Genomic DNA, 20,584 nt, shown 5'->3' with positions numbered 1-20,584 from the left:
GGAGGGGGGCACTTTAATATATATGCTGGCACGGGTCACCGTTTCGTTCCTCTATCGTAGTGTAAAAAATTATAAGGGTCGTGAAAGATGCTACTGTACCGTTTGTTTTGTGCAAACGAATATATTTTGAAACTACAATGGTGACGCAAGTTTTCCTTGATAGAGTTGGTTTGTATGACTTTTTTGCACCTAGACCTGGGTTCGAATCCAATTTGTGTCATTTTCCTTGGTTTAGCTTTAATTTTTAAATTTATTATGCTTCTAAAAAAATTGCAATAAAAAGACTTAAACACAAGTCGTCACATATGAATGGCAAAAAACGAACCAATAGACTAATCATTATTTTGTGAAAAGTAACTATATATTTGTTTCGAATAATCAAATAGTATCATCGTTTAAAAAAAATTCTGGATCAACATCCGTTTGATTTCAAGGCCACTTCCATGTCACACGCCTCTTTTTCAGGCTTCCAACCACAAACCTTAAACATTAGATATAGAATCTATACATATACATTTTGATTTTCAACGTCAAACCACCTTTTTAACATCCAAATACTACTTTCCATTACAACCCAAAAACACTACCATTATCAATGCTATGATCCACAAATTCAAGAATATTATCCAAATCACAATATCAACCATCAAATACCATCAAGGTTTAACAAAATTCAGATAAAAAATTGCATGGAGTTTACATAATTAGGCTAAAAGTAGTCAGATAATAGTCTACATGGATCCTTATTCCCATTTGCTGCTGCTTCTTCTCCAAAGACAAAGGGTGTTGTTATCATCACTACCTGAACCACCATCTCTGTATTGCAGAGATGGGACTGTTTAAAAATGGAGCATATTGATTGATGATCGGATTAACCGTCCTCCCAACGTTAACCCACACGTTTTGATGGTAGCCGGAAGTAACAGGTGCCTGATACATCAGCTTCAACAGCTGTCCAAAAAGAGTTGCAAAAACTAAATTAGTATCACAAAATACTTGGAAAATTTGTACATTATGTGCTTCTGTTTATATTCTCATAAAAAGTTAAGATTTTTATTTATGAATAAAATTCACATCAGCATGATTCCGAAAAAATTGACATAAACGCCCGTTCTTTTGGGTATCTTCCACTGCAACTATCGGCAATCACTTTGAAAGAATCCCCAAAAGTAGATCATTTTCATCAAACAATGTTAGGGGTCAAACCAACCTGCCAGTACATGAAAGTTTGTATAATGTTACGCTGCCACCTACATGTTGCAAATCAAATATATCAGAAAAAAGCAGCTGAGATAAAGATTTCTTTAACGAATATAAGAGCTTGCAATATCTGGATAATAACGCAAATGTAGTTTAGATACTGACGATAGAAGTGAGATAATTAAAAGGAATCCTATTCCAATCTCAGCTTGAGAAGACAGTACGCTAAGCGTTGTTGTGTTTGTTTCCACCCATACACAAAGCTCTTCCAAGTACTTCCTGTTAAAAACCCATGATTAAGCATAATAGGATGAACACAAGAGAACGAATTAATTGAATCAGCACAAAAAGTAAATTGGTGAATGTGTTTCATTTTAACTAATTTTCATGAGCATGACAAAAATGGAAAGAAACTACTCCCACCATACTAAAATAAGGGTCTGTTTGGTTGATTTTCCATCCAAGTCTTGTATGGATAAAGCTAAATGTTTGGATTAATCTGTTTGTATGGATTGGGAGGTTTTTGTTTGGGAGGGTTTGTTTCATAGATGGAAGATGCGTTTTTTTTAATTGGAAGGGGCAGGTTTGAAAAAACTTGGCTTTCTACATAAAGCTCCTCCCTAGAAGCTTACTGAATAAGCCAGTTTCTATATCATTAAGCCACTACCAAAAAATCATGTATAGCTGACTGAATGAGCTGCGAGTCCCATTAAGCTGCTAACAAACAAATCCTAAGTCTCCACTTTCAAATAAAGTGCCTACTTCCCCATTCTACCTTAATTATGATATGGAGAAATTCATTACTCCAATTACTAAGGGTAAAATTGTCATCTAGTTACTAAAAAATGTAATAACTACACTTTCTAATACTCTGTGCTTTTTTCACGTCAACTTTCATTTTGGGACGGAGGGAGTTCTAAACTGAAGCCACATAATAATCAAATGTACCTGTACAAGGATGATTGACTGAAATTACGTTTAAGGAATTTTGCAGAATGCTCCAAGGATCGGCATAAGATGGGAAGCAAAGCAACTGCAAAATCATTCAATAATGAGAAATATCAGGTGAGAACTAGAAAGAAATTTAGAAAATAATGAACAAAGAATAATAAAGTAGTACTAACATCTAAGTTGAAGATTTGACGAAACAAAAGTGAGGCAATAAATGCAGTAGATAAAATCCTTGGTTGCAATTACTGACTGAAGCCACACTTGCACCGCCTGCAAATTCCAAGCCCTTGGTTTCTGCAAACAAGTATTAGTACAAGCATCGAGAAATGGTAATCATAAAGGGAAATCCAACGAGAAGAAAATCATTACCCCATATAAAGAGTAAAGGGAATACAACGAAGAACACAGAGTGCCAATAAACGACAGCCGATATGCCCTATTAGAAAGACTTTTAGGTATGATCGGGAACATAGCGAGCACAGCCACAACAAAGACCTGCAGGAATAAGAATGTCAAAAAGCCTTCACAATATTATATGCGGACTTTTCTTTCAAAATGGTATGCTCTTGCCTAAAACTAAAGTCCATTGCCTCTTTTTTTCTTTGAAATGGTTACCAAGGAATAGAAAAAGGTGCTCACCACCATCCAAGAAAGGAAAAGAAAACGAGAAAGAAGATGAAATTAGTTACCATCAAAGATGTGCTTTACTCCCAACATTCCTGTACTTGAGCAACACTAACCTAAATCCTGCTTAAGGAGGTCTTTACCTAATTAGATATCCATGATCCAACATATAGTATTTTATGAAATGTTATATTCCGTTTTCAAAGATCACACAAGAAATTAAGAAACTTCAGACCTAAAAATAACTTCTCCAAAGCACCCATGATTTAGAATTTGTTTCCAAATGGTTGTGGGGCCATATAGTACCCTTCAAATGTCAGTAAGAACCTTCACATTTTCTTTTCACAGTTTGAGTAAGAAGTAAGCTATTAAGGGACTGCAGAACTACAAAACAAGTAAGCTTAATTATATAATTACTCTTAGAAAACAAGAAGTTGGAGCTTCCCTAATTCAGCATCCAATATATATGATTCTGAAATGTTTGTGTGATAGTCTTCAGTGTGTTGCTAGTAAGTACAAAAGAATATGCATACCCAAGCATTGACAGAAAATTGTATTGTTTGTCGATCCCAGCGCAAAGGAGTTGAATTCAGAGTTGATGCCCTTGTTGCTCTTGTAGTCGACCCTACAAAGTTCAAATTCCATTAAATCACGAGGGGTTCAAGAACTAATGATACAGTCACATCAAAACCTATGACATTCAAGAGAAGTATAGATGACACCAGACATAATGATATCGTTATTAAATGATAGAGGGAGAGAGATAAGATAATCATTCATACCAGGATGCCAACCTCTCCTCCTGGCCAAAAAAAAAAAAAACAAATATATGAACAAGAAGATAATTATCCACCTGAGTTATGAGATGGCCTATGTTCGCTTGTAGATGATGATGATGATGGTGCTGATGACTTTGCGGTACTTTGAGTAGTCATTGGTTCTACTACAAGATCAGGGTCCTGAAAAGCAATATATATTCTAAGCCCGATCAAGATATGACAAAAAAAGCTAAAATATAAGTTCATATACATTGCAGAAACTCCATCCACCAAAACTGAAATTCATGTGACACGTATAATTAGAGGAAATTGTTGACCAAAATCAAAACCTATAAAAGAAGAAAATCTATACTAATTTGATGCACCTATCAAACTAAAGTAGGAAGCTAATCATCATCAATGAGATTATGTGTACTTATCCACCATGATAATGTTGATAAATCACCATGTAAATATATGAAATACCAATCACCAATTACCAAAAACCCAAGTGAGTCATACCACCTACACACAATACTACCTACTAACATCAAATACATACATTTACATTATTCTTGCTTGATTAGAATGACCAAAAGTTGTAGCATTTCTTGCCCGTATCTTCCAAATGAAAAACTTTCCCCTAATAAAATAAGTCATTCTGGTAAACCACAACTATGATACCTCCTCAATATGTTACAAGTAACTTCTACTGACAAGGCAGTTCCACTCAACAAGGCACTCTTGCTAGATTTTCACTGCCTTTCCAATTGGTCTTCTGTACTTATTTCCTGATAAAACTAGCACACACGCGGATGATTTTAGGTTTTGTTCAAGTGTTCACAAATTTGTACCATCCTACCATAGTTTATGAAGATATTCATGTACATTATCGAAACCCTAATTTTATTTTTTGCAAGGGTGTCCCAGGCTATGCCCAGACTAATCCTCGTAAATTGTGATCGCAAGACATCAGCCCTGATAAACTTAGTAGCCATAATTGTTGTGGACGCCTAGAAATTGAACCCAGGGCAGATGGGATATTTTACCACATCCCTCCAGGCATCGATCACTACGCCACAACCCTGGTGGTTATTGAAACCCTAATACTCCGTTCTCTTTATTTAGAAGTCTGCCTCTATTATCCACCTCATCTTCAAATTTCCAATGGTCTATTAAACTCCTCAGATTTCCGTCTTTGATTCAATCTATTCCCTTTACATGTCTTAAAAATTTCAGCTGAATGGTTTGTGTTCTTCCACATTCCATTTGTGTTTTCTTTATTCACATTTATCTTGGAATCCAAAGTTTCACCTTTTTCTTCATCATTATGTTGTACCTCTGCCGACAATAACAATTTCTCCCTACTTACTGAAGAAATATAGACTCTAATTCCAGAGCATGTAAGCATACGAACCAAAATGAAGTGTACAAAGAATAAGAATCCACGAAAGAGCTGAAACCACATGATGCATCAAAAATTCGATTCAGAAACCTAGAATTTCGTAAACAAACAAGGGTTATAACAAAAATTGATTTAAAGATTCTACATTAACAATTGCAATCAAAACCAAACGCCATGATGACATCAAAAGAGTGACAGTTCGACGTCAAGCTATAAGCTTAATCCAATTACCCAGATGCACAATTAGATCAAAACACAAACAAGTTGATAAAGATTAGAAGCGAATAAAGAAAAATGGAAGTGGCTAATGAGTACGAACAATGTAACGCTGGTAGAATTTGCGTTTGTAGTGGGTGATGACATCGGAGCGAGACGCCATGTGAGGAGGCATGAGAACGTTGGACCAGTAATCAGCCCATCTAGGGTCGTTATCAAAATCATAGGTGGCGGCCGCTATCTTCTTCATCTTCTGAGGATTTTGTTCTTCTTCCCCCATTTTTTCGATTTGATCGCTACTTCAGAAGCCTTGGGAAGACAGTGGTGATAACAGTGTGTGTTTCTTTGTTTTCCGAGCGCAGTAGCCGCCCCCACAGTTTCAGTCATACGAGACGGAAAATAACAAATATACCATTAGGTTTTGAGCACTCGTGTCGTGTCTTTGGATAAATTCATTTTTCACTATTTTTTTTCATTATTATTACTATTAATAAATGTTAATTATAAATAAAAACTAGTTATTTGAAGAAATTAATGAAATTTTTATACAATAAATACGAATAATAGTTATTAATTATATTTATTATTTATTAATCATTATTTAATATATTTAGATATCAAAAAGCTAATATAACAATTTTGAAAATGTTTATGTAAGTAATATAAAAATTAAAGTAATGTAATTTTTATTTCATAAGTAATTAAAATATGCTAAATAATTTTAATAAAATATTTAATATAATCATTAATGGTATTTTTGAAAAAAATATTAATTAGTTAGGATAATAGGATATATATGTAATGGTTGTTTAAAATATTAGATTATTGTAGATTTCTTTTAAATTTGTTTTAATAAATTTAAAATTTATAGTGTATATATATATAGGGGAGCGATCAAATGCAAACCACTCAATTTGTACAAACCGTGCAAACCGCATTCAACCAATCATAATTTTTCATTTTGTTCATTTTTTTGTAATTATGAGAGGTTGATTAATCATTTTTATTGTGGAGGGTGTTAATCATAGATATTATCATCTTCATTATTTTAATTTTAGAGAAATACATGAAACAGTTTCATTAAGTATTATATGAAACAATTTCACAACCATATATGAAACAACTTCATCAAAAAAAGTATTATATGAAACAATTTCACAAGATTAAACAATTTCATGAAAAAATTTCATAAGATTAAACAACGAAATCGACAGATGAAGGTGGTTTGCATAGTTTACACAAATGAGGGCGGTTTTCATATGATCACTCCTCTCTCTCTCTCTCTCTCTATATATATATATATATATAATAATCAATTTTAAATTCTTTCAATTAACGTATTGTATTATTAATTTATTTTCTTTATTATCTTGTTTGTATTAATTAACATGTTATATTATTAGAAAATTTTGTTTTAATTATATTATTGGAAATTTATTTGAATTATATTATGAAATACTTGTAATTGACTATTTTTTCAAGATGTATTTTTTGGTCATTTTACATGTTTATAAGCTAGTTTTTGTCAAACATAATGTATTGATCAACTAGTTTATCAATTACAGGCTAGCTTATCAACTAATAACTAGCTTATCAGTTAATAGTTAGCTTATCAACCATTTACTAACTTATTAGCTAGTTTGTCAAACATAGCCTTAAGCATATTCACCAAACATTCAATAATCCAAACACATCTACAAACCCAAGAAAAAAAGTAAAATTTTGTACAAATAATAACCCAAACATTATAAACATAAAGAATAAGTCCATGTAAATTTGTTGAATTTTCTAAAATATAAAGCTCATGTATTATAAATTAAAATGAGATTGTCTAAAAACCTTAGAAAAAAAACAAGAAACGAGAAGGTCGTCATTTCCGTCATTTAGCACTATTCTACAACGATTGATATGTCACTTCCATCCTTCGTTAAAACTGGAAACGAACTTAAATCTGAAACACCACTAGAGTCTCCGGAGAAAAACTTTATGATATGCTCAGTTTTGGATTTTGAAGGAGGCTTTATGTCAGGGGCAGATCTAGTGCATGGTGGTAGGGGTCCTAGGCCCCCAACAAACCTACCGCTTAAAAAAAAGCTATAAAAAGATTTGTTTAGTAAATTTTTCTATTGTGCACCCAACAAGAACAAGGTAAGGGCCCTGATTGCTAATTGGTCCATTTGCAGCATGCACTGATATTTTCGTTCAAAATATATAACATAAAATTATACACCTCGATGAATTAGTAAAAAGTCAACTGAAAATCGACCTGAATAAGTTATCTTTATTCGGTTAACTGAACCATTTAAGCCGAAAAGGAAAACTCAAAACCGTTTTCATCCAGATTAATTATTTGGTTTTGAAAAAAAAATCCACACCCTTAATTATGTCCCTAACTATAAAAGTTTCTGGATCCGCCACTGATTGAGCTTATTCCACTAGGCAGTGGTTGGTGGATAAGGACAATCGGATCGGCATCATGGGGGCTAGCAATGATCACCATCAAGTAGCTAGCGGCAAGCGTCGCCTACCATCGAAGGTGAGAGAGATGAAAGAGAATCGACGGCAAGTGTTTTATTATGTTAAAGGAAGAAAATACCACGAATTTTCATGTAATTTACTTTTTTATTTTAAAAAGAAAAGACAACTATTACAATTAATAAGAATGTACAAAATAGTTGTTATTTTTATTAACTTTGGAAAATCTGCTATTTGTTTATATTTTTAAATTTATAGTAAACTAATAAAATAATTAAAATGATATTTAATTGGGTCGATCTCGGGGAAAAGGTGACCATGGATATTGGGAATGTTGGTATTATTATTGACTTATTCTAATTTGATATCGGTAATAAGTATTTTTGAGTGTTGGAATAAATAACTTATCCGGTGCCAAAACGGTAATAAAAAGATTTTGATGAAGTTAAATCGTTCTGACTTATAATAAATTGATAAGTACTTTTATAGAAAAACATAAGTTGTTTCAAATAAGCAATCCCAATACCCCCTATGTTTACTCACAATTTCTTCTAAGTCAATCACAATTAAAATATTATTTTCTGTCTTGTTCATCCACACAATCTTCAACTCCAACTTGATCTCATTTTTTTTTCATTTAATCAAATCCAATCAAAAATATAATTTTGTGAAAATTATATATTTTATTTTTTATCATATATAGTTATTATTTTTTAATTTTAAATATAAAAAATAAATTTTACGGGTTATTGAATCTTTTAAAACGTAATTACAACTATAAAAAAACTTATCATACAATTGAAATTAAATAAGACAAGTCATAAAAGTAAGTATGAAAATATATCAATATTGTACTATAGATGTAGGGAATTAAAAACTATGAATTTTGTTGTATCTTTTAATTTTAATCTTTTTGTTAAAGTCACTTTTTAATTAGATAAGTTTTATTAAAAAAAAAAACAACCGATAAACAAATGTCACATGTCAATTTTATTTAGTAAAAAAGGCTTAAATTCAAGATTTTTAGGTGAGAAGGATTGGTGGAGATTGGTTGCTTATTTTTATTTTTTTCTTTTAAAAAAACTCTTTTTGTCCCATTCACAATCTGATTGCTCAGGTTATGACCGAAGATGGTCTTAGGTTGGTTTTCATTAAATACTATATACATAAATCTGATTGTATGGATTAATCTATCTATATGAATCAAGAGGGTTTTTGTGTAGGAGGTTTTCTCATAAATGGAAATAGCTTGTTTTTTAATTGGAGGAAGCGGGTTTGAAAAAACTTAGGTTTTTTTGTATATAACTCTCCTCTAAAAGCTTACCGAATAAAATATTATTAAGTCATTATTGTCATGTATAATCGACTGAATAAGTTATAAATCCCATTAAGCTGTTAACAAACATGTCCTTACTCTTATTTTGTTATATTTATTCTTCACAATTATATTTTCATAAAGCAATTTCTAATTTTGATGACCGGTAGTGGCACCGGCATCGGCACCGGCACCAGAGTGGTCGGATGCAGAGTTCCATTTGACGTCACGGCGGCGGCCGGCGGGTATAAGGCGGAACCCTGGTGGTTGCTAACAAAAACACTAAAAACAAACCATCACAAATACAAATCAAATGAACAAAAAATAACAATAAAACGATCCTTTTACATTGTTAGATGATCGACACCAAAATTTACATGGAAAATTTGGCACAAGATTTCCCATAAAGAATGAAAACAATGCCAAAACATAGTTGGTTCATTTTTTATACACCGACCGTGTAAAAAACTCACACATCAGAACAAACGTTCCGTTGGGTGCTATCTTAATACGTATCTTATTTATCACTGACGGTGTATAAAAATAATCCCGGGTTTTGTTTTCTACTCAGGTATTGCTATATGCACACCTATATAATCAAAATCAGGTCAAATCATACATTGAAAATGTAAAATATGATGTCTTGATGATGATATTAATAAGTAGGTGTGCATTTAACCTACCCCTTTCAACTCCTCCAGCTGCTCTGAGAATTATTGAAATATTCGGAACTGTAGTCTTGACTACCAAACGCCATCCTTTGGAACAATCTAATTTGTGCAGATTGTTCTCTCGAGTCGAAAATTTCACTTTGTCCCGGTTTCATTCCATTCGACAGATCTGTCGTGAACTCAACGATCGAATCTAGGGCCCTCACCACCTGCACAAATTTAATTTTTTTATTTTACGGGTTGAACTAATCATATCCAATAGGAAGGTGTTCCAGAATCCAGATTGACACAGCCTCCCAAAAATTTGGGGCCCAATTATACATGTTTTAGCCTTTACTCAATTATACTCCCCCGTCTAAAATAAATGTCCACATTTATATTTTATTTAAGTATCCATTTTCAAAGTGTCTCTTTTCCAATTCTACCCTTAATTATAAAATTGGAGAATTTATTACCCCTTCCCCACCCACCAATATTATTAAGAGTAAAATTGTCATTTAGTTAATTAAAAAGTGCAACAATTACACATTTCTAGAAGCGTGCATTTTCCATTGTGGACATTTTATTTTGGGACGGAGGATTATTTGTTTTAACCTTTAACTCAATCATAACGTTTTAGACTTTCCGTTTTAGCTGATCTGACGATTCTAGATTTCAAAGAATGATTATATTTATGTAATCGGCCCTAATTTTCAGCCAGGTATATAAATATATACATATCTTTATCATAAATTCTTATAAAGTTAAGTTGTTTCTTAAGGCCCTTAAAATAAGAACTAAAACAACATATTTTAATGAAAAAAATATTAATTATAGAGATAAATAAGTAAGCAAGCACACAAGTAGCTTACAAAGCTACTTACCAATAAGCACATAAGTAGCTTAGTAACAAACAACATAAGCCACAAAAATCTTATGACAAAGCAAGCCTAGAGAATGAGTTGGGTTTGTGGCAACCCTAAAAGCATTCGAGGCAAGGCTAGGAAAGAAGATAAGAATGAACAAGTACCTTAAAGCATGTCATACACCCTATAAATAGAAGCTTAAAGGGCTCATTCTTTTCATCCCAAGATTTTAAGTAAAGACTAAGAAGTGAGTCAGAAAGCCCAAAGCAGGGTATAAATAAGGTGGGTATGTTATGAGATTTACTGGGATTGCTATATATATATATATATATATATATATATATATATAAATGTTTTATGCATGAAAAAGTATTTGCCATATCTTCTTGTAAAAGTTATCTTATGATTATGTGGCAAAGTACACCTTTTATGTCATGATGCACATGTGGTATATGAAAGTTTTTATACATGTTAAGTATAACCATTTAAATATCCAACGTACGGGATATAGAAGGTGCATCTTGCAAACGAACCTTATTGGGCAACCCTTATGTGGACCCGAGGTTGAAGAACCTGTGAGAAGTTGGTTTACTTAACATGTATAAAAACTTTCATATACCACATTTGCATCATGACATAAAAGGTGTACTTTGCCACATAACCATAACATAACTTTTACAAGAAGATATGGCAATACTCTTTCATGCATAAAACATTATATATAGCATGTATGTACCCCAGTAAATCTCATAACGTACTCACCTTATTTATACCCTGCTTTCGGCTTTCTAACTTACTTCTTAGTCTTTACTTAAAATCTTGGGATGAAAAGAATGAGCACTTTAAGCTTCTATTCATAGGGTGTATGACATACTTTAAGTTACTTGTTACCTTAGCTTTTCAACTTGTAAATTTCTAAGGATATGCCACATATGTACTTGTTCATTCTTATCTTTTTTCCTAGCCTTGCCTTGTAATGCTTTTAGGGGTGCCACAAACTCTTTTCCTCTTGCAACTCAATTCTCTAGGCTTGCTTTGTCATAAAGAGTAGGCTTGCTTATTCTCTACGCTTGCTTTGTCGTAAAGAGTAGGCTTGCTTTGTCATAAGATTTTTGTGGCTAATGTTATTTGTATACAAGTAGCTTAGTAAGCTACTTATGTGCTTATTGATAAGTAGCTTTGTAAGCTAGTTGTGTGCTTGCTTACTTATTTATCTCTATAGTTAATATTTTTTTCACTAAAAGAAGTTATTTACCTTGTTTTAGTTCTTATTTTAAGGACCTTTAGAAACCGCTTAACTTTATAAGAAATTATGATAAAGATATGTATATATCTATATACCTGGCTGAAAATTAAAACTGTTACAATTTAAGTGCATTTCATATGTTATTTTGTCGATTTAGGAAATCTTTATTGTTTTTTAAATTGTATGAACTCTTATATTTTGTTTTAGTTATCAGTCGTCCAGTCGATCTATAGTTTTGGTATAGATGTAACTGGGCCTCCAAAAAGATTGGAACGCCCTGACAATGAAGCATGGTTATGGTGAATACCTGACTCATTCGTGGACGTTTTGGGGCCAAATGGCGTATGCAGGCTGCAGCTGCTTCGATCATTCGAAACATTTCAACCTGCACATAGTTCTTTTCCAGCCTTGGATCTACCAATGCATCAAATTCCTCGCTTTCAAGCGCCTGATTGAGCCGAGGTCGAGCCTGAAAGTACATAAGAATGATGTAATTAAGAATCAAAATGGACTCTATTTTCAGATTTACCAATTAATGGGGGAGATATCTCATGAGGTCAAAAGAGTAATTCAATTATAAACATACCCATTCAACCAGGCTCTCGTCACCCAAGGGTTGAGATGCATCGACAGGCTTACGGCCAGTGATGAGCTCCAAGACCACTACTCCGAATGAGAAAACATCTGACTTTTCGGTCAACTTCCCGCTTGAAGCGTATTCAGGAGCCATATATCTGAGCCAATCACAATACTCGTTCCATCAGATGTAAAAAAAATAACTAAATAGACGTATAACATCACGGGTATGAACAAGATGAACCAGCTCGCCGAAAAGTTTTGACAGCGTGTACAATCCCATAGGAACCAAGCCTATATGAGCCCCACTGGCTCATGCTAATACAAGCTGACAGGAACCGAGCCTTAAGAGCTAGCCAAGGCTCCAGCTTTTGGTCACCCAGCCCAGGCCTATGCTTTTCAAGTTTCGCAGGCCACAAGCCAAGCCCGAGCCCAACCAATCTAGGGCTGAACTCAGATACACCCTAATAGCATCTGTCAGGCTATCATTGTCTCAAGAAGAACACAACACTCTTATCTTTATCAAACCGATCATTTTCCATTTTGATAATCACAAGAACAGCATAATATTATCAAAAAAAGATTAGTAGAAATGATAGTAGGTTTAACTAGTTGAAAACGATTACTTACCCAAAGGTTCCCATGACACGAGTTGTGACATGCGTGTTCGTATCCATTGCTAGCTTTGCAAGCCCAAAATCTGCCACCTGTCCATTAGACAAATATGCATTTCGAAAGGAGTTAGCAACTTTTCTAACCATCATTCTTGGTTTCTTAGTGCATGTTCACCCGAAAATCTATACTTTCACACAAGCAAGTGATTTCAGACAAATTGTACAAATTTAAACGTAAATACAACCATTAATCCATCATACTCGTAAAGCTTTGTCTAAAACCGCTCATTCTTGCAAAGCGTAGTGGTTTTTTTTTCTTTTTTCATTTTCACAAGAACTTTGTTTGCAACAAAGAAACCAATCCGAGTGGTCGATTAATCATCTTAGGGAACAAAATAGGACCGTAAGATACCTGGGCATCAAAGTTGTCATCTAATAGAATGTTTGATGACTTAATGTCCCTGTGAATGATTCGTGGATGACCTGATACACAATAAGCACATGGAAAGTTATTACACGGAAAGAAAAAAAAGAAACTTAAACGCGTTGAGAATGTGAACTTACAATCTTCGTGCAAGTATGCTAAACCACGAGCTGCACCAGCAGCAACTCTAATTCGGGTTGCCCAGTCCATAACCGGCCTGCCTTCGCCTAAAAAGAGAGAAAATATAATCAAAATGATGAAAAACAATGAGCTTATAAGCATCAAATGATCACAAATGGATTACAGAATCGAAAGCTTACCATGAAGATGATAATGAAGGGTGTCATTTGGAACATATTGATAAACGAGTAATCTTTGATGATCAGAGATGCAATAGCCAACAAGGGAAACTAAATGGCGATGATGAACTCGACTAATGATCTCAACTTCAGCTTTAAATTCTCGCTCTCCTTGTGAACCACCAATTTTCAGTTGTTTAACAGCAACTTCTCTCCCATCAGCCAACAAACCCTTATAAACACACCCAAACCCACCTTCACCTAAAAGATTACTTCCTGAAAATCCATCCGTGGCCTCAGCTAATTCTTCGTAGGTGAACCATCCCCTAGAGTTTCCCACACCACCATGATCAGGAGAGTAGATGTAGTTACTTCCTGACGGGCTTCCACCCAACGGATGACCTGATTGTTGGAACTTCAGAAATTGCGAATCTGTAACGAGTAGAAGGAGTTACTCTCGAGTAGGATATACCGGGTTTCTTTGGTTTTGTGTTTTTGAAAGAAAACATATGTTTGTATACCTATAAAATGTAGTTGTATGATAATAATGAGTAATTCAAGGCCCCAAAAATTGACTGAATGGGAAGTATCTATATCGCCAAGTGGCTGCAATAAAGAACACACCTATAAAATGTAGTTGTATGATAATAATGAGAGTTTAGAAAAGCACCTGACTTTTGGGATGAAGCAGAGGGTGAGGGCATAATGTAGCCAGAGTTAGGATGTCCACCGCGATTCTTTTTTCTCCGTTTATACCACACAGCCATCACAAAGAGACCGAGTGTGATAAACCCGACAACAAGGCCAATTGCCACTACGCCTCCTGTTTTTGATCCTCCAGGAGATCCACCAGATGTACCGTTTCTACCGGTTGTGGTGGTGTCTGTTGCCCGTGCAGTTGGTTTCTCGGTGGGTAATGGCGGCAGTTCTGAAGTAGTTGGGGCGGCAGGGGCGGATGAATTGGTTGGAGTTAAGAAAGGAGGAGGTGATAATGAAGCTGAAGGGCTAATGGGGCTGTTTGAAGGAAGATCAGGTGGAGTAGTGGAGATAGGAGGTGGTGTTAGCTGCTGGCTTGGTGGAGAATTTTCCGGTGGGTTTGCACGTGGTGGAGGAGGGGAAGAGGCGGTTGCTGATGGTGATGGAACATTTCGTGGAGGTGGTGGGGAAGGAGAAAGAGGTGGAGATGGGGGAGAAGTTGTGGGGTCAGGTGGGGTTGGAGATGGAGGAGAAGCAGTTGGGTCTGGTGTCGGGGTTGATGGTGGCGGAGAACCACCATCTGATGGTGGCGGTGGAGGCAAAATTGGAGCAGGTGGCGGGTTTGCAGCTGGAGGAGTGGCATTGGCAGGTGGTGGCAATGTGGGCGATGCAGGTGGTGGCAATGTGGGCGATGCAGGTGGTGGTGCTGCAGGTGGAGATGGAGGGGGAGAAGCAGGTAGTACTGGTGGTGGGGACGATGGTACATCCGGTGGAGGTGATTGTGGTGGAGATGGTGGCGGTGAAACAGCAACCGGGGGCAGGGGCAATTGAACAGGTGGAACTGAGGTTGCAGGGGTAGCAGGGGGCGGTGTTACAGTTGCCTGATCTGGTTGAGACACCGGCGAAAGCGGCGTAGGGTTTGAAGAAACAGGAGGAACTGATGAAGGCGAAGAACCCGGAGAAGGTGAAGTTGAAGCCATCTAAATAAGATTAACTTCTTTTATCAACAAAATTCTTGATTTAAATCTAAATTCCCATGATTAAATTCACAATGTAGCAGAAAACACCAATCCTTAAATCTCAAGAACCCTAGATATCTTCACTTTCCAGCAAAATCTTCCCAGATATATACACTTTAATCAAACACCCAGTACAGAAATCCCTAATGTAATCAAAACCCAAATCTTAAAATCCAAGATTTGGGGAAAAACATTAAGAACAACTCCAAAGCGACCTAATTGATGATTCAGTAATCGGTAACCTAAATTCCTAATATTTCAATGAAGTACAGTCTCAGAATTCAAGATCTCGGCAAGAACACCAAGGAAAATTCCAAATTGAAGATTTCAGTAATCAGCAACCAGAATTCCTAATATTTCAACAAACACCCAGTACAACAAATCTACAATGTAATCAAATCTCAAACCTCAAATTCAAGATTTTGGCAATAACATTGAGAAATGTTCCAAACTAAACCCAAACCAAGATTTCCAACAAGTACGAGAAGCACAGAACCAAGATTCAAATGCAAATGCAAATGCAAATGCGGCACAAAATCAAGCAAGACCTAGAGTAGACTAAGAGGAAACCCTAAAAAAATTCTACTCGAAAAGCAATATCTTTTTGCTATAATTTACCTAATCTGCTCCATCCATCCAGCCACGGTTACAAACAAGAATCTTGATCATTCAAGTGGGGTTTTGAATTTGTGTAAAAGATCTTCACTTTGAAGAAATATGGCAGAAGTGGTGTAGGGCTAGATTTGTGAAAGCTAACGTGGGGGCGACTTTGAACAAGTCTTCACATTCTTGAGGGTGATCGTAGAAGGGAAGTCAAAACAAACATGATGAAGGGCATGTTCGAGAGTTTGTGCTCTGTCATGTGGGTTTGTTTGATTGCAAGCACGATTTTCATATATCACCAAAAGAAGAAAGAGACAGGGATAACAATTTTCATCCTTTTCATTTTATGGAGTGTATTTTAATTTCATATGAAAATTATTGATCGATGTTCATAAGATCATTCATTACTTGTCTGTTTTTAGGTGTGTTTGGAATTTTTTATAAAAGCTTATTTTTAACTTATTTCAGTCTGACATCGGTGATAAGTTATTTTCTGATGTTTGGATAAGAAAAAAAACTACTTATACTGGTACCAAACCGGTAATAAGCTGTTTTTGATAAGTTAATTCTTCCTGACATATGAAAAACTGTTTATTACTAATTTACAATTTTAACCCTATTTTATTTAACTCCGGTTTGATACCACATAAGTTAATAAACATTTTTACAAAAAAATATAAATTGTTTTAAACAAGCAATCCCAAACACCCCCTTAATAAAACAAAATTAAGCAAGTTAGTAGTAAACTTTGAATCTAGATGTTTTCATACACAAATAGTGTATTATTTTAGGGAAATTAAAATAAAAAAATGTTGAATATAAACATCTATACAAGGTTCTAAATAGTATGAGACGTAACGTGATAGCAAGACAAACCTCAACGCAAGGAAGTGACATTTTTCAAGGCCGGACAAAATGGGGCAAATTTATATGTCATATATATAATGAGAACGAGGTTCAATGAAAAACCCTTAAAAAATTAAAATTGAGGAACACACTAATAATTGTTCATTTTTATTTATGCACATGTGTATTCAAGGAATTGAAGGTATTTCCTAGTTACTATGCACGTGTGCATGTGCATGTTGGATAAATTACTTGTATGTATATGTGAATACCGATACTAATGAATGGTTTAGAGTGTTTATCAGGTTTTCACTATTTTATAGGTTCCCCTAAATCTGTTATATATACATACATGTTTTATATTTATTATTCAATAATATAATCCTACTAAAAAATTACAGTAGTATTAGAAAAAGAAAAATCATACATACTAATGATATATAAAGAGTTGTGATAAAATATTCAAAATAGAAGTTGAAAGAGTTTTACAACTTTGTTTTAACCGTGAATCCGTGACTTGTGTCAATCCATTAACCGTGAGTCCGTAATATGTGTTAATCCATAAAATTATGAATGATGCGATCAGGTAAACTTGTAAAAATGAAAAATCTAAAGATGAAATTGTAAAACATTAAAGCAAAAAATCTAAACAATAACTTATTTCACACCTTAAAAAAACGCACACCTTGACACGCCATACCACACGTCAAGAAGCCATGACGTGAGTTACGCCACAAACCGTAATTACATGTCCTTTTAATCTTATTCTTGGTTTGTTTGACCCGTTTGTTAAACTAATCATAACAAGATTTGAAAATTAATTGAATTTAAAGTATAGCAACAAGCATATTTGTTGAGATCTCCAGCTATAAAACTGGGTGTTCACACTTTCCCCTTTTCCCATCAATCATGTCCAATTTTTCTCATTTCTATTTGCTTGATTGAAGGATACATTCACCAAGATTTGCTTCTTGATTTTCTTTAAACAAAGGTATTTATTATTAATTCATATAAAAAACTGAAAATTTAAATAACTGAAAAACAAGATCATCAAACTTGAAGAAAATATACACAAAAAGTGCAAGAAAATACTGCATACAATGACATGGTGGCAGCTTCAATGACAATAATGACCAAACCAACAATGTTTACCACTTCCATCTTCACTATCATCCCTGCTAAAGATCCACCATAACAAATTAGTAAGTGAATTCCCATCATCATGTCCACTTAATCTGCTAATCTTCTCAAGAGCAATTTCCTTTTCATAAACCCCTTCCAATGCATACACAAACCCTTTCCATCCTTCTCCAACACCTTCCCTTTCCAAAGCAGGCAAAGTCCATTTCACAAGCTGCTTCACAAACCCCACATCAGAAAACAGCACTTCTGTGATTGGCAACAATGGCAGCACTTGAATCCCTAACCTACATTCTTTCCATTCAGCTGGAGCAAACCACAGCCCACTGTCTCTTTTATTAGCCCAAAGAACTCCCACCACTCTGTTCTCACGTGTGAAATCTTGAGCATAAATGGTGTCGTCTTCTCTAATATGCCACCACTGTTGAGAAGCATGAATCTCCATGGCTGTAAGCAATGAACCAACTGCAACTAGATGTGTGTCTCCATAAGCTAACCCCATTAAAGCAGCAGAGTAATAAGCATTTACAGCTTCACTTGTGCTTTCTTGATTCCTACCATCTGCAAATTCAGTCAATCCTGAAGCCCATGAGTGTAACTTCCACAAATCAAAGCATCTCAAACGAGGATACTTCGAATTTGCGCCTCTACCCAATGTCATGAAATCTGCCATTAAAGAGTATGCTTGAGGTCTATATTTTCTTCCCCAAATGGGATCTATCTTAGCAAGAACAGCAATTCCATAAAGAAAGTAACCGATATGAAAATGGTGGTCATTGTAAACCCCAAAACCAAAATCTGCACCCATATCTGTAGCCCCTTGTTTGGTTATAATCCCACCCCAAGATTTCTCATACAAAAACCCATTACTACCAAAGGTTCCATCTAACCATGGCTCAATTGTATCCTTCAAATACTTTCGAATTTTTGGGATGACATCAAAATAACCAATTTCTTCAGCAATCAAAGCAAACCTAGCTGCCCTTGCCACCAATTTCCCAAAAAAATATGATGATGTGGTGGAAATATTAGTTGAATCCAAACCCTCAACATCTTGCACAAGAGCATCAATGATTTGTGGGTATGATTCTTCTTTAACTCCTTTGATTGAATGCCAAGTTATAGAAACCGGGTCGGTTTTCAAGACCCATGAATCCCCAACAACACCCACAAGTTCACCATCAATACTCTTGTATTTAAAACCATCAAGAACATTAATTGAACAATCATCAATAAGACGAAGATGAAGAGGGTTTGCTAACATCAACAAATCCCCCCAACCTTTCTTCTCCCATTTGTATTCAACACAAAATGGCTTACTGAACACAGCATGGCCCGAAACCGGATAACAAGAACTGAACCTGTCAAGAACCGATTCGAATTCCGAATCGGTATTTGGCAATATAGCAATGCGTATTATACCGCGGAACTCTTCAGATGAAATCGTGGATATCTCATGGGTCAAAATGATGGGTGAAGAAGAATACAAAACCCATGTTTGACCATTATTCAGATTGATCTTATACTTGGTTTTAGAATGATTGGGAACAAAATCAAGAATCGCGTGAATAGTCGAAATGGATAGCGCGACACTGTGCAAGATTTGGCATGTCAAAAACGGGCTGCCTCTAACGAGAAAGAATCTCAAATTGGGTTGAAGGTCCAAAGTGACACTCAGATCACTGTAAGAAGATATGATATGAGTTTGATTCGGGTTATTCAAAACGGATATGGTGAGATCAGGGATAAAGATTTGATATGTGAATGAAGTGTTGGAAAATAGAGATGGGTAAGAGAGCGAGAGCGAGGAGAGAGATGATTTGATAAGATATGGGTGGATATATTCGGGTTGATCGCCATTTTTGAGGACAAAGTTTTGGAAAAATGAGTTTGTGGGAAGAGGGGAAGAGAGGAGGTCCGGCGAGAAGAAAGAAGAGGGGTCAGGTATGACGGTGGACTGGGATTCCGGGAAGGTGAAAGGGTGGAAGTGGTGGCGGTTCATGGTGGTGGGTGGGTTGGGATCGTATTCTGTGGGTTTTATAGAGTTTCCCGTGCAAGATTTGGAAGGGGCTTGATGATGATTCTTCCATCCTTCTACTTTTCGAGAACTTTCTTCAACGTCTGTAATTGAGAGTGCTAAATTTCTAAGAAAAAGAAAAATAAATAAAATATTAAGATGTATCTTCATGGTGTCAAAAATAAATACAAGTCTAAATTAATATATAGTTGAATTACATTTTTGTCCCTATGTGTTACATGAAATAATAGATGTTGACCCTAAATTGAAGTGATTACACTTGTAATTTCTATGGTTTGTATTTTCTTGCGACCATACATCAAGTCTCAATCTAATAATTGAGGTGCAATTTTGTCTTTTAATCGTTTTTTTCTATTTTTTTTGGTTAAAAATTATACTATTATACATATGTATACACACGTATGCTGAAATAATGCCGTATTTTGCAAACAAATAATATTCATCTTCTCGTATAATTAAACAAACACGTAAATTATCGGTAATTGACACCGAGTTTGAAGAAAACAACGATGTTGTTTTAATCGAAACCTTCTAATGGAGATAATATGGTTACTCTGTGATTTTAACAACGATCAGATAAAAGGAGCAGAAGGTTAAAGAATAGGAATCAAGATGTCGTGTGG

General features: G+C 35.0%; 3 protein-coding genes across 4 annotated transcripts; all 3 read right to left on the bottom strand.

Annotated features, from left to right (window-relative positions):
- Window positions 1-547: 547 nt before the first annotated feature.
- LOC112501433 (transmembrane protein 33 homolog) lies at window positions 548-5,527 on the bottom strand. Its single transcript, XM_025105073.1, has 9 exons — window positions 5,258-5,527; window positions 3,629-3,734; window positions 3,309-3,400; window positions 2,521-2,646; window positions 2,325-2,445; window positions 2,149-2,233; window positions 1,366-1,479; window positions 1,211-1,250; window positions 548-951 (listed from the first exon to the last, which is right to left on the bottom strand). Exons 1-9 carry the CDS (start codon window positions 5,432-5,434, stop codon window positions 799-801), a joined length of 1,014 nt encoding a protein of 337 aa, XP_024960841.1. The 5' UTR covers window positions 5,435-5,527; the 3' UTR covers window positions 548-798.
- A 3,738-nt stretch (window positions 5,528-9,265) lies between these two features.
- Window positions 9,266-16,192, bottom strand: LOC112522055 (proline-rich receptor-like protein kinase PERK8). Of its 2 annotated transcripts, XM_025131133.1 has the most exons (9): window positions 14,722-16,192; window positions 14,290-14,616; window positions 13,641-14,051; window positions 13,461-13,547; window positions 13,309-13,379; window positions 12,913-12,989; window positions 12,293-12,440; window positions 12,014-12,175; window positions 9,266-9,824 (listed from the first exon to the last, which is right to left on the bottom strand). In XM_025131133.1, exons 1-9 carry the CDS (start codon window positions 15,293-15,295, stop codon window positions 9,633-9,635), a joined length of 2,049 nt encoding a protein of 682 aa, XP_024986901.1. In that variant the 5' UTR covers window positions 15,296-16,192; the 3' UTR covers window positions 9,266-9,632. The 2 variants fall into 2 exon arrangements, with proteins under 2 accessions (XP_024986901.1, XP_024986893.1); XM_025131125.1 differs by having other exon boundaries at window positions 14,290-16,192.
- A 1,504-nt stretch (window positions 16,193-17,696) lies between these two features.
- Window positions 17,697-20,005, bottom strand: LOC112518180 (probable endo-1,3(4)-beta-glucanase ARB_01444). Its single transcript, XM_025125793.1, has one exon. It carries the CDS (start codon window positions 19,923-19,925, stop codon window positions 17,901-17,903), a length of 2,025 nt encoding a protein of 674 aa, XP_024981561.1. The 5' UTR covers window positions 19,926-20,005; the 3' UTR covers window positions 17,697-17,900.
- Between the last annotated feature and the right edge of the window lie 579 nt (window positions 20,006-20,584).

Source organism: Cynara cardunculus (assembly GCF_001531365.2).
Source record: "Cynara cardunculus var. scolymus isolate 2C chromosome LG 1, CcrdV1, whole genome shotgun sequence".
Taxonomy (NCBI): Eukaryota; Viridiplantae; Streptophyta; class Magnoliopsida; order Asterales; family Asteraceae; genus Cynara; species Cynara cardunculus.
This window is presented reverse-complemented; position numbering and strand designations above follow the sequence as displayed.